The following is a 22,432-nucleotide window of genomic DNA, read 5'->3' on the forward strand; positions in this document are numbered from 1 at the left end:
ACAAAAAAGAAACTCTATGTGTCTGAAGTATCACATTATGAAAATGATATGAGGCCATTTACACCTGCACTGTTTTTCAAAATAGGGTATATTGGCCAGTGCCTATAAAGTCACAAAACCTTTTACTAGTGGTTGACTGTATGTAGCTGTTTACACAACGTGTTGCAGCAGCCCTAGAGATGACAAGCCATCTCCAGCTTGCTTCCAAACTGGTACCGGATCAGAGAACCTGGAACATACCATATCTCATTACTGCATTGCCTGCTATTCCAAAGTGGTAGCATCTAATGTTATGGGTACTTGAGGCATACAGAATAGTTGTTGTTATCTTGTATATAAAAACATTTTTTCAATAAACAGATTAAAAACTCACAGATCCCCCCTGCAGCTTCCTTAATTCAGATAAGCCAAAACATTTTTTTCAATAAACAGATTAAAAACACACAGATAACGCCCCCTGCAGCTTCCTTAATTCAGATAAGCCCAAAGTGACTGGGCCCACAGAGGACCTACTGATAAATAATGGTGCATATGCACAGTCTACACTAACCCAGCGCCACGATCATTAGAATGCAATATCGTTCCAGAAGAGAGAAAATTGTGCTCTTCTCATATTTCATGCTATTCATGATTGCACGGCTATATCTCCTTGTGAAATATTTAATTCCTCCTTACACTAAAGCTGCTAAAATCAAAACCACATAATTAATATGGAGTCAGGCTAATATTTAATACTATAAATCAGAGACATTGGCTAAACAAAAACGTTGCCGCGAACAAGATTGGGAATGCATAAGACCACTTATTTCCGCCTTTTATAATGATGCAGTGACTCAGGGCAGATAGAAAATGATTAGTTTTCCTCCCAAAGTAGGAAATATTGCTTCCATCTGTAAAGGATAATATCATGATGTCATAAACTTTTTCTAAACACTGAATTTGCCCTTATTCCCTCTCAATCATTTTAAAAGAACTGCTCCTCGTATGGAGCTCGGATTTAAATCACAATAATACACCAAGAAGATGAATGACAGTGCTATTGGATATAGTTAAAATTGGATCCTTCAGCACAGGTGAATGATGAGACGGCGCTTCTATACTTGATATATTTTCTTCTTCTATTAGTTTCCTACCAGGGCTGGGATTTCAGTTTGAATTTTAATGTATGCGGCTGCTGCTAATCTTGGTGTCTTATTTTTTTCCCCAGCACCATCTTATTGTATAGACAATTCATTCTCCAAAGCAGTAATGCACTGCCACTTGTGACTGCCCAGGAGATAAACGAATTTGGAATAAAGTTAGGACTCGTTGCTGAAGTCTGGAGAATGCTACGGGTCAATATCTTCAGGAACAATCCCTTCGCATCTGCCGCTAGCTTGTGGGCGTTCAGACGGGCTCACGCTATTCCAGGGAAATAGCTTCCTTTTGCAGCAGAGTTCTTGTCCTCAGCCCGAATCCGCAGACCGAAATTTGCACGTGCAGCTCTCGTAAAGACGACTGGTCTGGAAAATGTACAAAGTCTGCCACGAAGGCGTGTGCCCTGAAGCGGCAAGAAGTGGTGAATGGAAAACCCAAGGATTCTTCAGGAACCTGAAGGCATTAGAGTTGGTGACTTGTTGTTTGAATGAGTCTGAGAGCAGCCACACTTCTGGGACTATGCTTATGGTGGGGCTGGAAGGTGGCAACCCTGTAGGGTTTTCAAGGCAAGAGGTGGTTTTGCCAATGCCTGCCTGTGTGTAGTGACCCTGGACTTCCTTGGTAGTTTCCCACTCAAGTACTAACTGGGGCCAACCCTGCTTAGCTTCCGAGATCTGATGAGATCAGACTAGCCTGGGCGATCCAGGTCAGGACAGTGTTCGTAGAGGTCAATGCTGTGAAACGTTCTGGGAAGTTCTAATGTGAGTGGGAGGGCTTGGCCCCCTCACTCAAGTGCTGCTGTGCTGTTCTTCGCTGAGGGCAGAGGCAACGGCTTTTTTTGCTCCGCTCCACCCCCATCTGACATAAAGACAGCAAACACAAAGCAACCTTGAGGTCGAGATGCTGGGGATGACGACTGAATGCACTGAAAGAATAACACATACTGATAACGAAAGTAGGGTTGTTTTTCCTGCTATGGCATCTTCACAGACCCATATTTGGGAAGTTAATGAGTTCCCTTACTTAGAGATAGGCAACAAGATCTTGGGAGAAAACGTTGCATGGCTTTGCTACACGAACTCTGATGCGCTGTGAAGCCTGAAGGTCTACAGCACAGCCAGCCTGTAGCTACAGTGGGGCATTTTGGGGCCTGCCCCCCTGACTTCCTGCCAAGGCCCCCCTGACTTCCATCCAGCGTTCTGGGCTGCCCAGAGAACTACCAACTGTCTGGGCCACCCAGAGGACTCCCCACCCTTGCCCCAAGCATGGCTTGCTTCCCTGCATAGGCAGACAGAGTGCAAACGCCGCAAAAGTGAGTTTCAATTATTTTTTAAATTTTATTTTGTGACATCAGTGCCCCCTGATTTATTTAAAGGCCCCCTGAATTATAAAATCCTGGCTACGGGCCTGCAGCACAGTGGTTTATGAATGTACATGTTAGCGGCCAGTGGGCCGCTTTGTGACTTTTGTAGGCCGACCAAGGAGCAGGATGTTCCAGCTGCAGATACCAATGTCCTTCAGACAGCCTATAACACACCTATGTTGCTGGTACCAGTAATGAGGACTGAAAAGAAGCAACTCTCTTAATTCCTGCAACCTGCTAGCAGTCGACATATTATGGAAATTATCCTCTCAACTGTATGGAAGGAGAAGGCTTTCCTGACACTGAGTACACGTAATGTTTGCCCTACGTCAGTCTGCAAATCAATCGGCAAAGAGAGATGGGAAGGATAATTGGTTGGGTGACATGGAAAAGGGGAAGTGCCTGTGGCAGGAAATGAGGACAAGGCTAGACAACCACTTTGTTCCTACTTGAGGCCGCTTCTTACAGCCATTCATTCCCTTAGACGTCTCACAGATGTTATTACCATTAAGAATGCCTCTTTAAATGACATATGACTTCGAGGGCTTGAATGGTTTCTCAATAGCTTTGTAAAGATTAAGTCCTGTGGTTCAGACATGTTTGCCCGTGCCTTTCATGAAACTTTTAATGACGTGACTGAAGATTGTTGACTTTATACCTCCTTTAAGTTACCGACGCATGAAGCCAGATCCTTCGTATCCACTTGCTTTTCCACGTGAGACTGCTTGGCTTACTTTCTGCTGCTCTTATTTCCTGGAACGTTTTTAATGACCCGGTTTTATGGGCCTGATTTGTTTTAATGAGTTAACGTTTTATAGAAGAAGAAGAAGAAGACGAAGAAGAAGAAGAAGACGAAGAAGAAGAAGAAGACGAAGAAGAAGAAGAAGACGAAGAAGAAGAAGAAGACGAAGAAGAAGAAGAAGACGAAGAAGAAGAAGAAGACGAAGAAGAAGAAGAAGACGAAGAAGAAGAAGAAGACGAAGAAGAAGAAGAAGAGATTGGATTTATACCCCACCCTTCACTACCCAAAGGTGTCTCAGAGCGGCCACTGGCAGAGATATGCGGCGGCAGCAGCGGAGTGGCGTGTAATGTAGTCGAGGCGGTGAGCGGAAGAAAAAGGAGACGCGACATCTAGCGGTGAACCGGCGGTGAAGGCGGAGCCCAGAAGGCGTGAGGACGCTCGGTGCAGGCGTGGCGGAGCCTGAGGGATGGAGCCAGTGCCGCGCCAATGCGATCAGCACGATGAATGGGCCTGCCAACTCCAAAAGATCTCCCGAGGAGAGCGGAGGGAAGATGCCGACCCGAAGCCGAGACGAGACAAGCTAAAGACACGTCAACTGAATCCCACTGGGTGCCGTTAGGTAGTCCTGCCCCTAATACGATATATATATGTGCCCATAGATAGGAATAATACAAAACCATGTAAGCCGCTCAGAGACCCATGGGAGGGGTTCGAGTGGGGTAGAAGTTGAAGGTAAATAAAAAAAAAAAAATGAAGGTCCAGGAAAAAGAAACTGGGGAAGAACTGGGGAAAACACTTTGGGGGGCTGTTTTCTTAAGGCCTTTAAAAATTCCAGTGGAAATATGAAATGGTTTTCCCCTTTAGCATAAGTGAAATGCTTTTTTAGACAAGCTTTTACACACACAGAATGTTTATCATGAAGATTTTTCTGTAGGACAATTTATGGCATCGGTGAATGGTAATTCCTGTGTATACAGCGTGCATACACACAAAGCATATTTTCAAAGATGTGGTGATTGCTTAAATGGGACTGATCTTGTCCGCCATTAGTTTCCTATAAGATACTACTCAAGAAGCGAGTGTTTTCAATGTTAAGCTTAAATCACTACCCAAATACGCCGCTGGTCCTTTTGCTTGTTTTTGGTATATCTGCATTGAGTGTGTGTGTGGGGTGTGGGTGTGTGTCTGTGCCTGGAAGTCACGTGGCGACCTCTGGCGACTCCTACTGGGGCACAGAGGAAATTCAGAGAGGTGGCTTGATAACCTGCCTCTGCCACCTGGCCCTGGTATTCTTTGGAGATCTCCCATCCAAATATTTGCCAGGGTTGGCCCTGCTTAGCTTCTGAGATCTGATGAGATCGGGCTTGCCTGGGCTATCCAGATGAAGGCTGCTGCTAGTCCTTTTGTGACGGTACAAGGCTGCTCCCCTCCAAATAACCTTTTCTTGTGTTCACTACTAAATGTGGTTTCTGTTTTTCAACTCCACACCGTACCCTTCCCATGGCAAAAACTAAGATGCATGTGCTGAAGTGGCAAGGGTGCAGTCTGCATCTCACTCTCTTTGCTTATAGAAAAAAATAAGCATTTCTTCTATATGCCAAATAGTACTATTTTATGTGATCATTTACCAAGTGATTCCTTTTTATCCTTTTAAAGTAGGAACAGTAGTTCAGGTTTGGTTAAACAAGGAAAGTCCTGCATATATTTCAATTCCCTTGCAATTCCCCCACCCCATGGCTTAAAACTTCCGGAAGCTTTATGTATCTCGCCCTTGGATATTCCATTGAAAGCCAACAGAGTTGTCTTGAATATCCTTGGTTTTCCAAACAACTTTTCATATATGAAACTTTTTTAAAAAAAATTGAAAATCGAGCAAGCCAATGCATACTGCAGTAGAGTGTTGGGGTTTGTGACATCACAATTTTCATTTGCGGTACTAACGGCACAGTATTTAGCTCCTACCTCGAGCCTCATCGAGGAAGGCGGACTATAATAAATCAAACCACTGCATAAATAAAATATGGCAAGGGCTGCAAACACTAGCAGTGAAATGACAAGTTTGCCCACCTGTCCTCGGCAGCCACTTGGGACAATCTCCCTTTGCAGCCCTTTGTACACAACTGTTCAAGCTTAAGTAACGTGATGTGCATCCAATTGCATCTATCACGCTCCACCCCCGTTTGGCTTGCTGTTGCAAGAGTTGGACGTTCCAGCAACCAATAATTTTTGTTCCCAAAGGAAACTAAATTGGATAGATTCAGACACAAGCAACGCCCATTATACCCATCTGCGTTAGAGGAACTACATCTTCTGCATCCAAAATTGAACCTAGAAGACTACTGCAGCATTTCTACCTTGAGTATTTCTGGCCAAAAACCAATCACCCAGTTAAGAAAACAAATCTCTGTGCTGTGCTTCCCAGGAGGAGCGTTCATTGTGGAATTACACTTGGTAGAATGCTCTGGGGCTGCTGACCAATGCTCCCTCTAAGCTGTGGAGTCTTGTGAGCAAAAATTCTACTTGGTGAGCTACGGGCGTTAAAGTTGTGAGCGAGCGATTTGGCTACTGAATAAATTAGTTTGCTCTGGAGCCCTCCTTCCTGAGCAAAGACAAAAATGTGTAAGTGAGAGGCTAAAAAACTGTGAGTTAGCTCACACTAACTCAAACTCAAACACTGCTGCTGACATACCACATTGACCATGTACTGGAATGCTAGAAATCCCTGCGAAACTCTATATTCAAATTTGGAAATATAATGACATTCAGTCAAGGATATGCGTTTCCATGTTTATACACACAGCATTACAGGAACTCTCTAAATTTTGTAGAAAAACCCCATTCCTTTAAAAGAAGACAAGGCCTTTATATGCTCACTCTTTTAAAGGCATAGGCTCTCAATGGTGTTTGCAGAGAGAAAAACTGGAGTGGGTTGATTCTGCAGTTAGACAGTTCTCATTTCATCAGGGAACCGAAAAGACTTTGAACACGCTGGCATTGTCGTTAAATCCACAGTGCTCTTTGTTTGAGAAGATGTCTTTCAAATTATGAAATAAGTCAGGGGTCAATTCAAGAGATTCATGTGATAGACAGGATCAGGCCAGAGGAGAACCCTGTTCGGTTTGGAAGGAGGACAGGGTGTGTGCTTCACAACTTCTTCCTCACCTGCTCATAAAGAAGTGTTGCCTCAAGGACACGGGGATATTTTTCATGAGGCAACTAGCAAGGAAATGTACTCCACCCTGCTTCCTGTCTCCTCGTAATTGCAGCCAAGAACACTTCTGCTCTCCACTGCTGAAAGCTAGAAGGTGAGTGGTTCCTAAAGTAGTACGGGCAGCCAGCAAGCCTGTAGGAATTGTACTAGATGCATTCCATGTAATTCAAGGACCTCTTTTGCACAGCTAATGCCAGTGGAAATGGAGGGATGACCCTTTTTTTGAAATGTAGGAGATGGTAAGAACAACAAAACTTAGATCACTTTTCATTATGGTATCAGCTTCAAAGACGTTCAGTTTAAAATCTTATAAACCATCCTCCTTGGAGACCGAATCGAATTAATGGTTAAAAAAAGAAGTACTGCTGTTGGAAATGTGTAAGAGGAGATGCCGGCTCTAGGCACATGTGGTGGCTGTGCCCCAGATCCCAAGATACACCTGCTAGATAGGGGAGAATGAATAAAATACTGGCGCAAAACCCATTCTCTCTATAGGGAGGGCATCGCTTGAGAGCAAGCCAGGATTTTCTGCTTTTGAACACCACGTGAAACAATAGTTAAAACTAACGGTGGTTAATAAATCAGCTTTTGGTCCTGGCTTCAGAGCCTTGTTTGAAGGACCCTAGCTAACCAGGCTAGCCTGATCTGGTCAGATCTCAGAAGCTAAGCAAGGCTGGCCCTGCTTAATATTTGGACGGGAGACCACTCACAGTCCAGGGTCACTATGTAAGAGGCAGGCAATGGCAAACCACCTCTGTTAGTCTCTTGCCTTTGAAAACCTTACAGGGGTGCCATAATTTGGCTGCAACTTCATGGCATTTTACACACACGCACACACACACACACACTCACACTCACAGTGGGGCGATACGTTCAGAGACAAGCAGACTAACCACAGTTATTTAAACAATGGCTCAATACAATTTCTGAACTGGGCCACTGTGTTTAGGGGGGACCATCCTAAAGCAAGACTGCTGCCGTCATGGTTGACCAAGGCTAGAGTAGAGAGGTGCTTTGGAAATGCTTTGGGGATATGGGGAGCACCTGTCCTTCCATGCAAAGGTGGAAGGTTTGTCCTAGCAAAGATTTGGACAAGAGAGGCCTTTTCTCCTGTTCCCTGGAGCCCAGTTACCCTCATGAACCACATACTAAAGCTTCTTTCCAGTAGTGGAAAGTTCTATCAAGTTTTCAAGGCAAGAGACGTTCAGAGGTGGTTTTGCCATTGCCTGACTCTGTGTAGTGACCCCAGACTTCCTTGGCAGTCTCCCATCCAAGTACTAACTAGGGCTGATCCTGCTTCGCTTCTGAGACCTGGCTAACCCGGGCTACTTATCTATTAGGATCCAATCATAATAGCGCAAAGAAATCATGCCCACTTTCAATCTGGCTGGAAATTATTATCCCAGAGTACTTACTTTCTCATTGAGGAGTATGAGGCCTAAGAGAGGTCTTGACACAGACCACTGGTTTCGGCAGTCCTCAAAAATTATGGTATTCATAAGGATTGACATCATCTGAAAGAAAAAGAAAAAGTCTGAAAGCCCAATACTAATATATTTTGCTGTGTATTTGGTACTAAACACTACTCCAAAACAGGCAAAAAACTCTTTCTGCAAGGTATTATGGAAGCTACCCTCAATATAGCACCAACATTCTAACAACGTAACTTATTCTAAAGCAAATGCATCTCTGACATACAGATATCCCACCCTTGTCATTTCTTTTGACTTCCAAATAGTGCAACTACCTGCAGCTTCTGGTACAAAAATGAAAACAGACATAAAAGTTAAAACACAAGCACAGCCAGATAGTTGTGAGAACTTGCTTTGCCTGGAGACTTTCATACAGCACACCATACCCTCCTCCTTTATTGTAACCTATGGTGATATAAACAAAGTTATGATTATACCAGCCTCTGCTTTGCAAATGAATTCTAACAAACGATTATGCCTTGGAGCCATTGTAATGTCCTGTTATGCTCAGGCCTGAATTGTTTCCCAGCCTGTTAATGTTTGTGACACAAGGGTTAACAGTACTCTTAAAATGTTTAATGGAAGGATGTGCCATCCAGGTGCCCACTGTCAAGAGAAAATCCCTAATGGTCATTTGAAGCAATTTGACCATGGATGTGTGAAAGGAGGTGGGGAAAGCATTTTGCAGAGGGTAGTAGATCTGCTGAATGGCCAAGTGAAGACTTGGTATATACCGAGCTGAATAAGTACCAAAAAAATACCTTATCAGTACTTATGGGGTATTTATCAGAGATCTGAATTTGACTACTGAAATAGCTGTGCCCGAATAAAATCTGATATTATTCGGCTTTTATTTGGGCGCAGCCAGAAGGCATTTAAAAAGACCACAGTCTCTTTAAATGCCTTCTGAGTTCACTCACCGAGTCATGCTGAACTCAGCAAGCATTTAAACTTTAAATCCCTTCTCCATCATACCCTATGGGGATGTTCCCCATAGGGTATAGTGGAACTGAATAAATTCAGGTTTCCTGAATACTTACCCAAATCTCTAATACTTTTTAATACTTACCCAAATCTCAATAAAAAACCAATATTGGTATTCAGAAATATTTTGGAATACCAATATTTTTTGGGTCCAATAAACCCAAATCTGAAAAAAGCTCGATTTTTTTTTGCACACCCCTAGTGAAGTCCATTAAGTCATTATCTTGCTTATCTCAAGGTAACTGTATAGTAGGCTTGCGAAGACCAGGTTAAACACGCTTAATGTGAAGGAAGGGTGTCACTCTGCACTCCTTGTGTTGCTAAAGCATGCTTCTTTGCAGGTCATCTGTTCCAGTTTTCGACCAGCTTTGAATGAATGGAAGAAGGTCTTATTGATCTTGCTTTTGTAAGACTTATTTTTATGCTTGTAAGATGAGCCTTCTCCTGTAACTAGGAAGAAGTACAGTTTAGGCTACTTAGATGTTTTTATTTCTTGTGTGCCTCGGAAACTTGAACCTGTACTGATACTTATATTTTTTACTTTTTTTGTCCTTTTCATACTTTTTCTTCTTTGTTTTAAGAAGACAGTGGTTGTTTGGTGTGTACCCTGGATCCTGAAAAAGAACTCATAGTACTGGTGTAGCCAGGGTCTCACAGTATACTACAGGGAACTCCTGCTCTGGAGCTGGTGATATTCCGTGAGGAAGCAAGGTTTTGCTCATAGCATACTCCTGCAAGCCTCTTGTCCCTGGTTTGGGTAGAGGGTCTTAAAGGGGTGCACATCACATGGTGGCAGCAGATAGGGGATCTATTGAACCCCAATAACCATTACAGCAGTGTTCAAGAGATTTATTGCGTTCTAGTAACCAGATTTTTAAAATCAGTACTTGCCAAGTGTCCAGGCACAGATTTGTTGTTGTAGACAGGATATTTAATTCAGGCAAGAGACAGCAACTGAACAGGCAGGTGGTGCAGTTGTGAGCAATGTTCCTGCAGAGATACAAGTCATGTTGGAGTTGGAAATGGGGCAAGTAGCCATGCAAAGGCTCTCAAAGGATGGCTATGGCAGTGTGAGTGAACCAGGCCAAGTTCCCTGGATGGTAGATGCTGAGCTTTATGGCAGTGAATCTGACAGCTCCGATGAGAGCAATGGAAAAAATGAAGTGCTGACGAAGGCAGAGGATTCTGTGGTTCCTAGTTCTTTTTTTGGAATTCCAGGAGTGCAGCAGTTTGAGACCAGAATGGGTGTGGCAGAAAGGCCTTGAGCCTGTGTTGAAATACCAAGGAGCAGTCCAACTGCAAGACAGTTTCTGGAGGGTTCTACAGAGCCTACAGTGTGTTGGAAAACCAAAAAGGAGATGCCTGAAGTTGGTTCTCCTGAGCAAGGATGGCAGGCTGTTATGATGGAGTTTGCCACCCTTCAAAGCATAGAAATTATGCGTGCTAGAGACAAAGAAACAACTTGCCACAAGAGGGATAAAAAGGACTTTCCTGTTTTCTAGGCTGGTAAGGATGTGAATGCCTTTTTTGTCATCTTTGAAAGAGCATGCTTTGATAACAAGGTGCCTAAGAGATATTACAGTAGGGTTGCCAGATCCCCCCCGGGGGGGGGGCGGGGTTTTCCACAGTTTAGGTGCCCTTGATCTGCCAGCCTGGATCCAGGCAGTGGGGGGAACCCTGCCCCCAAAGCACCTGGATTGGGCCAACATGCCCGGAGCGATGATGTCACCTGGAAGTGACATCATTGCGCTGGGCACATCACCTGGGGGGGGGGGGCGCTCTGGCATTTGGCATGAAAACTTGATGTTTTCTAGCTGAATGCTAGAGCATCCCACTGGCGATGTGCCTAGCACGATGACATCACTTCTGGGTGACATCATCATGGCATGCGTGCCAGAAGATCCTGGGAGAGGAGCTTCTCCCCCCCCCCCCGCTGACAAAAGGTAGGGACCATTCAACCCTACATTACAGGCTTGTTTTAAGATCTTGTCTGTGTGCAGAGTTAAATTCTCTTCAAGCTGAACTAATTGTAGACCAATGTAATGATTATGGCTTGCGGCCACAATGCCTACGGGAAGGGGAGAGGGCAATGAAGGCGAGGAACCCCCCCCCAACAGTAACACCCCAAACAGCACAATGCTCAGCTTTTGGAATAAAAATGGCCAGAACCTGGGGGCCTGGCTTCTTTAAACAGTTGGCTAAGCAAGGATATGGCTTGACCGCTGAACAATTGTGTAGAAAATTCAGGAAGAATCATACAATGTTAGAATTGGAAGGGACCTTGCAGGTCATCTAGTCCAACCCCCTGCACTCTTTTTATTTATTCATTAAATTTCTACCCCGCCCTCAGGGCGTTTACAAACCATTTAAAACCAACATACAGTTAAAACTGACAATTACACATATAAATACAGTACCATAACATCCCAGCTAATACATCCTATGATAAAGTGCTAGTGCGACACCACCGGCATAGTCAGTTCTTATTGAAACGCTCGACGGAACAGCTCCGTTTTAACTGCTCTACGGAACTGCTGGAGGTCCCGTAGAGCTCTGATCTCCTGAGGGAGCTCATTCCACAGCGTTGGCGCCACCAGGGAGAACGCCCTGGTCCTAGTTACTGCTAACCTAGCATCCCTAGGCCCGGGGGGGGGGCAGACGGTTTTGCATTCCCGATCGTAGTGCCCTTGGGGGAACATATGGAGAAAGGCGGTCCCTTAGGTAGGCAGGCCCCAGACTCTGCAGGAGCATGGCCAAAAGACAGCCTTACATACCTACAACATACCCAAAAGATGGTCGTCCAGCCTCCACTTGAAAACGTCCAGTGAAGGAGCATCCACCACCTCCTGAGGCAGACTGTTCCACTGCTCAACCACTCTTACAGTTAGGAAGTTTCTCCTGATATTTAGCCACTAACGACTCCCTTGTAATTTCTTTCTTTCTTTCTTTTTTTAACGGTTTATTTCTTAGTTTTTCATACTCCCTTGTAATTTTCACCCATTAGATCTAGTCTTGCAATCTGGAGCAAGAGAGAATAGATCGGCTCCAACTTCTAAATGACAGCCCTTCAAATACTTGAAGACTGCAATCATGTCCCCTCTAAGCCTTCTCTTTCCCAGGCTAAACATACCCAACTCTTTCAGCCTTTCCTCATAAGACTTGGATTCAAACCCTCTCACCATCCTGGTTGCCCTCTTCTGGACACGCTCCAGCTTGTCAACATCCTTCCTAAAATGTGGTGCCCAAAACTAGACACAGTACTCCAGGTGAGGCCTGACCATAGCAGAATAGAGCGGAACTACCACCTCCCTTGATCTGGACACAATGCTTCTGTTAATGCATCCTAAGATTGCATTAGCTTTCTTCACAGCCACATCGCACTGCAGGCTCATGTTTAGCTTGTGATCAACCAGAACACCTAGATCCCTTTCACATATGCTGCTGTCAAGCCAAGTCCCTCCCATTCTATATCTGTGCCTTTGATTTTTTGTACCTGTGTAGGACTTTGCACTTATCTCTATTGAAATTCATTTTATTTGTCTCAGCCTAGTGTTCCAGCCTATCTAGATCATTTTGAATCCTGACTCTGTTTTCTTCAGAATTAGCAATCCCACCTAGCTTCGTGTCATCTGCAAATTTGATAAGCATCCCCTCTATGTCTTCCTCCAGGTCATTTATAAAAACCCAGAGAAAGCTATTCTGCTTTAATAGCCAGATTGATCAGAACTTTTTCAGACTGGCTTGAAGCTAGCCAAGCCTTTTCTCATGCTGAACTGTGTCAGATGATGGTCAAAGAACAGCTGTTTCAGATTTTACCAGAAGACTTGTGTCCTTTAATTAAGGCCAGGGGTAATTTATCATTCAGAGACATTGGCACTTTAGCAGATGAATTAGATGCTGAGAAGAAGGGTCCATGTGAGAAACTAAGAAATCATTGTTGTGAAAGCCCTTAGGAAACAAGTCCGGAAGGGCTTCTATTAAGTTTGAGAACAGTCCCAGTGTTGCTTCTCCCCATTCCAGCCTGAAGCCAGCGCAGTTTCCACTGCCAGAAAAGAAGCCTTTGATTTTATCTACCCCCTCCCATGCTTGTTTTACTTGTGGGTCAAAGGATCATCTTAAGAAACAGTGTCCTGTTTGGATAAAGCAGCAGTGAGGTACTGCAGATACAGATTGTAAAGAAGGCACAACCCGAAAAAAAGTTAAGTGGCCTGATCCAGAGCAAATTCAAGCAAGAGATCAGCATGCAGCTGCAGAACCACAGAATTTCGTTATGCAAGGGAGAGTTGAAGCAATTTCATCTTTACTGATCAAGGACCTTAAAACCTACTCAGCAAGAGCAGTGGGTGAACAAAATGAGGGAGGACTTTGTTGAATTATCAGGTGGTGTTAAAATTCCAGCACAAAAAGACTCTGGGGCAGATATTTCAAGTATGTCTGAAGTTTTGTTAAAAAAGTATCCCATTATTGTTCAAGGATTAGTTCAAATTTGTGCTTATGATGCAAAGATAGAACCTAAACCTATTGGACATATGCCTTTAAAATATAAGAACTGGGAGGGGACAATTCCAGTCCTAGTACATAAGTGTGAATATCCACATTTCATCACTGGGGCTGACAATGTATAGAACTCAGTGTTCCCTCTAAGCTGAGTTTGTGTGAGCTAGCTCACAGTTTTTTAGCCTCCAGCTCACGTTTTTGTCCTAGCTCAGGAAGGAGAGCTCCAGAGCAAGCTACTTTATGCAATAGCCAAATCGCTTGCTCACAACTTTAATGCCACTAACTCACAAAGTAGAATTTTTTGCTCACAAGAATCTACAGCTTAGAGGGAGCATTAATAGAACTGCCCAGGTTTTGTCTATTACAACCAGGAGTCAACAGAAAGCTTAAAGAGTCTGATTTGTTTGTCTCTGCTGAGAGTGGAATTGACCAGACAGAAGTTTTACAGACCAGCCACAGACGACTATTCAGCTCAAAACAGATGAAGATTTTCATTCTGCTCAATTAAGCTGTCCAACTTTTAGAAGCATGTAGAGAAGCTGCTTCAAAACCTCTGGAGTTAATGCAAAAATCAACTGTAAGATTTATTTGGGATTATTTTTTTTTCATATAGACAGTGTCAACCGAAAGGCAGGAGTGAAGAGTTGCAGCCAGAGCAACAGTTAGTTGTTCCTCAAAAGTATAGGGAAGAGATATTGCATTTAGTTCATGATAGTATATTGTCAGGTCATTTGGGATGTGAACGCACACTGGCCCAGTGTTTTTATTGGCCTAATGTGAATAAAACTGTGGTCACTTCACATGACACATGTCAGAAAATTGGTCATAATACAGATGTGGTTAAAGTGCCACTCCGACCACTCCCAGTGATATAGAAACCTTTTGAAAAAATTCAGATGGATATGCTAGGCCCATTTTCACATTCTAGTATAGGGAAGCAATTAATTTTGTTGTTAATCTGTGTAGCCAGCAAGTATCCATTTGCTTTTCCATTAAGCAGTGTTTCTGCACAGAATGTGGCCAGAGCTATTCAAGATTTTGCACCAATTTTTGGGTATCCAGCTCAGATTTTGACAGAGGTTCCAATTTTGCTAAGAAATCTTACTATGAAATTATGTGAACTGGTGGGACTTTGACTAAGAAGTTATGTGAATTGGAGGGAACTGAACAAAGATTTTCAGTCGCTTTTCATCCAGAATCTCATGGAGCAATTGAGAGATTTCATGCCATTTTGGGGAAAATGCTGATGGCAAATGCCATGTAGCAGCCTAAAGAATGGGATAAGAAGTTGCCCATGCTTCTTGATGCATATTGCAACAGCTCACAAGAGACTTTAGGTGGTCTGTCTCCTAACGAGTTAGTTTTTGGACAACAAGTGAGGGGTTCTCTGGACATTCTTAAAGCAAATTGGGAAGTTGTCCTAGGCAAAGATTGTTCACAGAATGTTGTAGAGTATTTTCTAAGCTTGAAGCAGACTCTTAAAGAGATCAGAGAAATTGCTAACATTATTAAAGAGCAAGCCAAGGTCAAACAGAAGGTGTATTATGATCTTAAAAGCAAGCCTAGAGAATTTTTTTCCTGGTGATAAAGTATTACTTTTGAGACCAGATCATGCTGGTAAACTAGAAGTGAAGTGGATGGACCTTTTCAAATAGTAGAGAAGTTGCAACATGGACATTATGCTATTCGTGAGCCTGATTCCAAAATGAAACCTTCAACAGTGCATATTAACAGACTGAAGAAATATAAAGACAGAGCTGGAATGATTTTTGCTGTGAATGTTATATCAGATGTTAACAAACTTCCAGATTTAATAGAAAGTCTGACTGAGCTAAGTGGAATAGACGAGATCTCTATGTCTTCTGATCTCACAACTGGCTGAGTTACAACAGTTACTGATGATGATGACGATGATGAAGAAGAAGAGTAGTAGTAATTGAATTTATACCCTGCTCTTCACTCAGAGTCTCATAGTGGCTTACAATCTCCTTCCCCTTTCCACACAACAGACACCCTGTGAGGTAGGTGGGGCTGAGAGAACTCTGAGAGAACTGCTTGTTAGAGAACAGCTCTGAGAGAACTGAGACTGACCCAAGGTCACCAAACTGGCTGCCCGTGGAGGAGTGGGGAATCAAACCCAGTTCTCCGGATTACAGTCTGCCACTCAACCACTACACCTTAACCACTACACCAAACAATAAATGCATTGCTATTGGGGTACTTGATGCAAGCAGTCTAGTCATCCCTTGAGATTCAGGTGTGGGGTTAATATATCTTAATTATTTTGGTGATTGGGGAAAAGCAAGAACCCCTATATTATATCCATTTTACAATTTACACTTGGAATGTAGTTCAGATCACACCATAGGCATCTACCCATTATTCCCAGTGATGTTAGTCATTTCCCCACACCCTGAACAATTTGAAAACTTCTGCTTTTTAAAAAAAATCTTCAGAACAAACAAGGTATGTATAGTTGCATAGTGCTCATCCAGAGCCAATGAAGAAATAAATATGATGAATGAAAATAGAGGCAGAATCATGCCTTGGTTGCCCTGGTGTTACCCGAAGAGGCAATCTCCACTTAATTTGGGTGAATTAGCTTGGAGATTGTGCGAGAGGAGGGGCAAGTGGGACCAGGACACCTTTGTACACAAGGATTGTCCATCTGAGAACTCTCAGAAATAACTAGGCAGTTGTTCAACCAATAAGGTTTTTATTAAATGAAAATGAAAAACAGAATAAAAACAAGGGTCTACACATACACAATGAACACATACAAGAGCTAACTAAGAAAAGCAGGTAGGAAAGGGGAAAGCTGTTTAGGGAAGGGTGATATTTACTGATCCTGAAGAGGTTCGCGGAAGCAGGAAGTAGAAGAAGGAAATGTCCAGCATTTTGGGAAGCAAGAGAGAGGAGAACCCACATGCCAGTGGGTGGGTGTGGAGGGAACCAAGGACTCACGCACACACTGCTGGGTAGCAGGGTGGCAGTGTTCCCTCTAAGCTGAGTTAGTGTGAGCTACCTCACAATTTTTTAGCCTCCGGCTCACCCATTTTTGTCTTAGTTCAGGGAGCATGGCTCCAGAGCAAACTGATTTATGCAGTAGCCAAATTGCTTGCTCACAACTTTAATGCCAGTAGCTCACAAAGTAGAATTTTTGCTCACAAGACTCCATAGCTTAGAGGGAGCATTGCAGGGTGGCATAGTTTTAGGGCAAAATGTACCCTAAGAAAGGCTGACACAGAAAACAATGATTTGATGGTTCTACTGGAGGTAGACAAATGTGTGGGAGAGACTTGACGGTCCCAAAAGCACCGGAAGAGTACTGGGGAAGGTGAACAGATTTAAGTGTTGATTAATCGCTGCTTAGTCAAGGGTAATGGTTGAAGGGGAAGTCAGGCTGAGGTGCTGCAGGGATTAGTCTGAGTGTATCAATATGTCCTGGGTGACCTACCATTTTGAGTCATGCATCTCTCCAGGGCATGGAGGGGGCAGTAGCCAGCCAGCTGCTCTGACTCGTGTGTTTAAACTGCTTTTCCCTGACTGACATCCATTTTGTTCACCTTTTGCCCAAGCAGTGTCCTGCACCTATGGTACTGAGGTGATGTAAAAAGGGGTGTTTCTGGCTTGGTGTAGTGGTTAAGTGCACAGACTCTAATCTGGGAGAACCGGGTTTGATTCCCCCACTCCTCCACTTGCAGTTGCTGGATGACCTTGGGCAAGCCATAGTTCTGACAAGAGCTGTCCTTGAAAGGGCAGTTCTTGAAAGAGCTCTCTCAGCCCCACCTACCTCACAGGGTGTCTATTGTAGGGAGGGGAAGGGAAAGGAGTTTGTAAGCCACTCTGGGACTCCAAGTGAAGGGCAGGGTATAAATCCAATCTCTTCTTCTTCTTTTAGTTATTAAACTGCCCCTCAGTAGGACGAGTGGTCTGATTGCTAACACTGGTGGATGACATGTTCAAAGAGATGGACAGATGGAGTGCAACTCTGTTGACGCTTCTGGACCTCTCAGCGGTTTTCAGGCCCACCAATCATAAGAACATAAGAGATGCCAATGTTGGATCAGGCCAAAGGCCCATCCAGTCCAACACTCTGCATCACACAGTGGCCAGAAATACCAGTGCCATCAGGAGGTCCACCAGCTATCCTTCAGACCGCCTTTCCAGGCTGGGATTGGGAGGCACAGTTTTGCAGTGTTTCTGATCAGTGTTCCCTCTAAGCTGAGTTAGCGTGAGCTAGCTCACATGTTTTTAGCCTCCAGCTCACACATTTTTGTCTTAGCTCAGGAAGGATGGCTTCAGTACAAACTAATGTATGCAGTAGCCAAATCGCTTGCTCACAAATTTAATGCCAGTAGATCACAAAGTAGAGTTTTTGCTCACAAGACTCCACAATTTGGAGGTAGGATTGGTTCTGATCTTATCTTGCAGGTAGGTTTCAGAAATTTGTACTGGGGGACTGCTACTCAGCTCTTGGCCTGTTGAGCCACCTTCCTTTATGCTCTTTAACATCTTCATGAAACTACTAGCTGAGGTCATCTTGAGCTCTGGCCTTGGTTGTCACCAATTTGCGGATGACACTCAAGCTCCACGCCATGCTTCTGGATGAGCCCAGGGCGGTTGCAGAAACCCTGAACTGGTGCCAGGAGGCAGTTTTGGAATATCTAATAAACTGAACCTTCATCCCAACAAAATAGAAATGCTACTGGTGAGCACAAGGTCTGACCAGGGATTTAATGTGTCGGGGTGGGGCTCCATTCCTCTAGAAGGCAAATGTCCTTAGTCTGTAACAAGGTTCCTTAGGCTGGAGGAAGGTGTCAAACTTTGCTCAGTGGCGTGAGATGATAGAGGTAGGTTCCACCCCCTGGGCTTCATCCAAAAGTCATTTTCTACCATTGGGCAGTGGGGCAGTATTTGCCAATTCATTGCAGATCTCCACCTCACCCTCTTATGCTGTTCCCAAGGGTCCCTTGTCCCCCAGGAGCAGCATTTAGGGGAGTTCAGTGACTGCAGTAGGAGGAGACAGGTAGAACATTCCCTTCTGCTGGTGGAAGAGTCAGAAATAGAAAAAAAGCTTTGGATCTGACCCTGTTAGAAAACAGGCCCTCCAAAACTAGTGTCCCAAACCTCAAAACCAGATGGCATCCGAGTACATTAGAGTGCTACTATTTATAAAATGTTACCATGAAAGATGTAACCCACAGCCGTTTTTTAAAAAATCCCCACCATATTATCAAACCCAGAGCAAATGTGGAAAACCATTCAATTACTTCTTCAAGGCCAATGAGGAGCAGAGAGCTGAGTCCCCAGGGAACTGACACCCACTGCAAGCCAGACTGTAATAACTGCCCAGGAATGAGTCAAACAACATGTTTCGCTAAATGAAAACGATAATCCTAGCCCTGCAAATCACTTGGAACAAGGAAATCACCCCCAAATTACTTGAAGCTTCAACATCAAAAGTACACTGTCAAGGGCAAGCAGATTTTCCCCCCTCATGAGGAAATGTGGAAGACAAAGTGGTACTCAGGCATATAGATAAAACATGAAATTGCATAAAGGGGTTGTGAATCACCTCCCCAAAAGATTTGGAAAAATTAAGAAAAACCACCACTGCTGTTTTATGGGGCACCAGTAAAGAAATCCGTACATGGTGCAAAACTCAGACTCTTATCATCAGTGAAAGTAACCATATGACCCATAGCCAGAAGGAGGAGTGAACTAGTGTGTTATAGCGCTTAGAGTGTAGGATTTGGGTTCAAAAACCCACACAACCATGTTACACTCTCTGGGTGTTTGTGACTCGCTGGCCCTTCTTGTAGCCTTGCCTATCTTACAAGGCAGCTGTGAGGTTAAAGCAGAGGATGGGAGAACCACCTCAATGCCTTGAACTCCTCCCATGTAATTTGTAGGGAGGCACACAGACAGAAGGAGCTGCGGTGGCTCAAGTGGTTAAGACGCTGAACTGCAGGCTGTGGAAGGTCAGTAGTTCAGCAGTTCGAGACCCGAGTGTACCGCATGACGGAGTGAGCTCCTGTCTCTAGTTCCAGCTCCTGCCAACCTAGCAGTTCGAAAGCAAGAAATTGCAAGTAGATAAATAGGTACCACTTCGGTGGGAAGGTAACAGCGTTCTGTGCGCCTTGGTGTTTAGTCATGCCGGCCACGTGACCACGGAAACGTCTTCGGACAGCGCTGGCTCTTTGGCTTTGAAACGGAGATGAGCACCGCAACCCTAGAGTCGGACTCGACTGGCTTTCGAGCAAGGGAACCTTTACCTTTACTTTACACAGACAGAAAGCTGATGCTAAGGGACACTATATAATAATTATTATTGTCTTTACTGTTTTTTGCAACCGGAGTTATAAGCAGCAAACCCTCATCCCGCAACAAACTTCGGTTCACAGGAAAACATGGAAGAATTTAAAGGTTGCTACTGCAAAAGTTGTCATAGTGTGACTCCTCCAAGCTGTGGAATGTGGCTCTTCTACCGCATCCTCATTTATACGTAGACAGTTAGCCTGGAGAATCCCTGGTCCGCTGTAAATTCAGTCCTGTCAAAAAGCCCCTCTTAATACTCTGGGCAGACAGAATGAGCAAAAAATTTCCCGGGAACAGCTTTTCTCATCTAGATGCACATTTTAATTCCACCCTTCTTTGGAGGAGCTCAGGGTGCCATACAGCAAACAGAAAAGAGAGATTCCCTTTCTCCCACAATTGCGTCACAAAGAAACCATGAAGCTGATTACACCGTGAGAGTGTGTGATGAGCCCAAAGTCACCTGGTGAGCCTCATGGCTGATGGGGGATTTGAACCCCGGTCTCCCAGATGCTAGTCTGACACTCGAACCATTACGCTGAGCGAGCGGTTTGCCCTGGGAGATAGGCTGAAGCCGTCTCTGATTCTGGCAGTTCTTGCAGAGGCACTTTTCACTGCTTGGGCCGTAGCAGGGTACCAAGGACACGGCGATCAGGCCAGAAAACCTTGCACTGTTCTGGGCATGGAGCAGGGGTCACTGGGTGTGTGTGTGTGTGGGGGGGGGTATTTGTGAATTTCCTGCATTGTGCAGGGGGTTGGACTAGATGACCCTGGAGGTCCCTTCCAACTCTACAATTCTATGAATTCAGTACTGCTGCTGAAAGAGCCTCACTTGCAAACAATGAGCAAGCAGGGGGAAAAGCTTGAAGGAAAAGAAACATTCTACTGCTGCACATCCTTGTCACAGGAGGCTGATGCAGAAACCGATGATTTGAGTCTTCACTCTCAAATGGCTAATAGGGTCCTTGGTCCTGGAGAAAAGAAATCCCTCTCGTTTCTCTAGTAAAACAAGCTGAAACGCTACAATACTGTCAAATTATAGCTAGCAGTGAAATCTGCAAAGCCAAAACCCAGCAATTCCCTCCACACTACGGCCAAATAAACAGAATTCAGATGGTGCTTCTCTTGCAGTCTGTTAATCTTATATTTTATATTACAATTACAGTACAATTATTTCAGTTTAATGTTACCAAACTACTTTACTGTTTTGTTTTGTTTTAAATTGAGGGTCACACGGCGGATAGGAACACCTAGTTGGGATGGTCCGATAATTCTTTGCAGAGATCAACTGCAATAGTGGGAAATCTCCAGGCCCCCCCTGGAGGCTGGCAACACCAGGTATAACTCTGCTTAGAATTGCACTGTAAACCCTGCCTGTTCCAGTCCTTGGGAGCGACCGTGCTAGCGGATGAGTTTTCAGATAGCGCTCCTAAAGGTTTCAATTAGTCACACCTCAGATTCATAAATATTATATAGAAAGAGCATATGCTGCACGTTCTGTGGGGGTGGCAGTGTCTTGGATCAAGCTGTTCAGAAAAGCTCAGTTCAGAGTTGGGTGAAAGCATCAGACACAACATACTGGGTTGGATCCCACCAGCTTTTTCACTCAATCTCACCCAGTTCCCTTCCTTACTACATTCCCCGTCCATCCTGCATCTTTTGTATATGAACAAAGGACTCCCAACCTTCCTTTTCCCCCTATAGGAAAAGCTGGTTGGATCCGTTTCAACGAATAAGATCAGTTTTAACTATCTTCAGAGATGCTTGAATATTATTCTTTACCCTGACTTAGGAAGGCTTGTTGTACCAAAGTGTAAGGAACTTTGGCCTATGTTGTCTCAGGCGGAAATACATTTAGAATAAGAGTTCAGAATTAGTGACAGCTCTCCGTTACTTTATGTCATGACAGCATAATGCAAGGACTTCTCCTCGGTCTGATTAAAAGCTAATACACCATCTCTCATATTTTATCACTGGGAACTTTAGGCAACTGGCAGGCTGCCTTCCAAACTGCTGACAATAAAAGCAGATGTCTATATTTGGGTTGAAAGTAAATGCAAAGAGAAACGGGGAAGACTGGAAGCAGGTGCCCGAGTGGAAAAGAGAAACCTGTCCTTGCAAAATGCCAATGGAAGCACTTTCAGTTTCATTTGCGAATTTCCAATCTGCTGAGATCAATACTGTCAAAGACCAGCACTGTGGAAGTACTGCGTATAACTGACTTGGGGCTCAACTAGATAAAAGAGTGGCAGCCACAGCTATTGTTTATTCATCTGCTCCAGCCACCCATAAGATGGGAAACCCAATTTTAACATTAAAGGGGTGTTAACTGGTGAATGGAGCTAAACATTCCCCCCCAACTTACCTCCCCATAAGCCACTGCTGAAGCACCTTTTATCCCTCAGTTTGGATATTGTCTTACAACCGGTGCTGGTGCCAGGGCTGGCTCCCCCGCTAGGCGAACTAGGCGCTCGCCTAGGGCGCGCCGGCCCTCAGGGGCGCCAAACTGCGCCCCGCCCCCCAAAGCCCCCTGCCACCGTCCTAACCGGGCGAGCAAGCAGAGGCGGGAAGCGCTGGGGGGGTTGCGCCCTCCGGCCCCGCGGCAGCTGAGCCCCCCCTCCCGGTGAGAGAGAAAAGAAAGGCGGCAGGGATCGAGGGTCTCTGCCCGCCTGCCCCTCTCTCTCTCTCTGCGGCGCGCGAGAGGCGCG

General features: G+C 44.5%; 1 protein-coding gene across 1 annotated transcript in view; it reads right to left on the bottom strand.

Annotated features, from left to right (window-relative positions):
* RANBP17 (RAN binding protein 17) overlaps positions 1-22,432 on the bottom strand; it is a 306,660-nt gene that overhangs the window by 12,998 nt on the left and 271,230 nt on the right. The window contains exon 26 of the mRNA XM_015413703.1: positions 7,869-7,967. Coding sequence (XP_015269189.1) covers positions 7,869-7,967 — 99 coding nt within the window. The remainder of the gene's footprint in view (positions 1-7,868; positions 7,968-22,432) is intronic.

The sequence above is a fragment of the Gekko japonicus genome, unplaced genomic scaffold (assembly GCF_001447785.1).
Source record: "Gekko japonicus isolate JY-2015 unplaced genomic scaffold, Gekko_japonicus_V1.1 scaffold552, whole genome shotgun sequence".
NCBI classification, from domain to species: Eukaryota; Metazoa; Chordata; class Lepidosauria; order Squamata; family Gekkonidae; genus Gekko; species Gekko japonicus.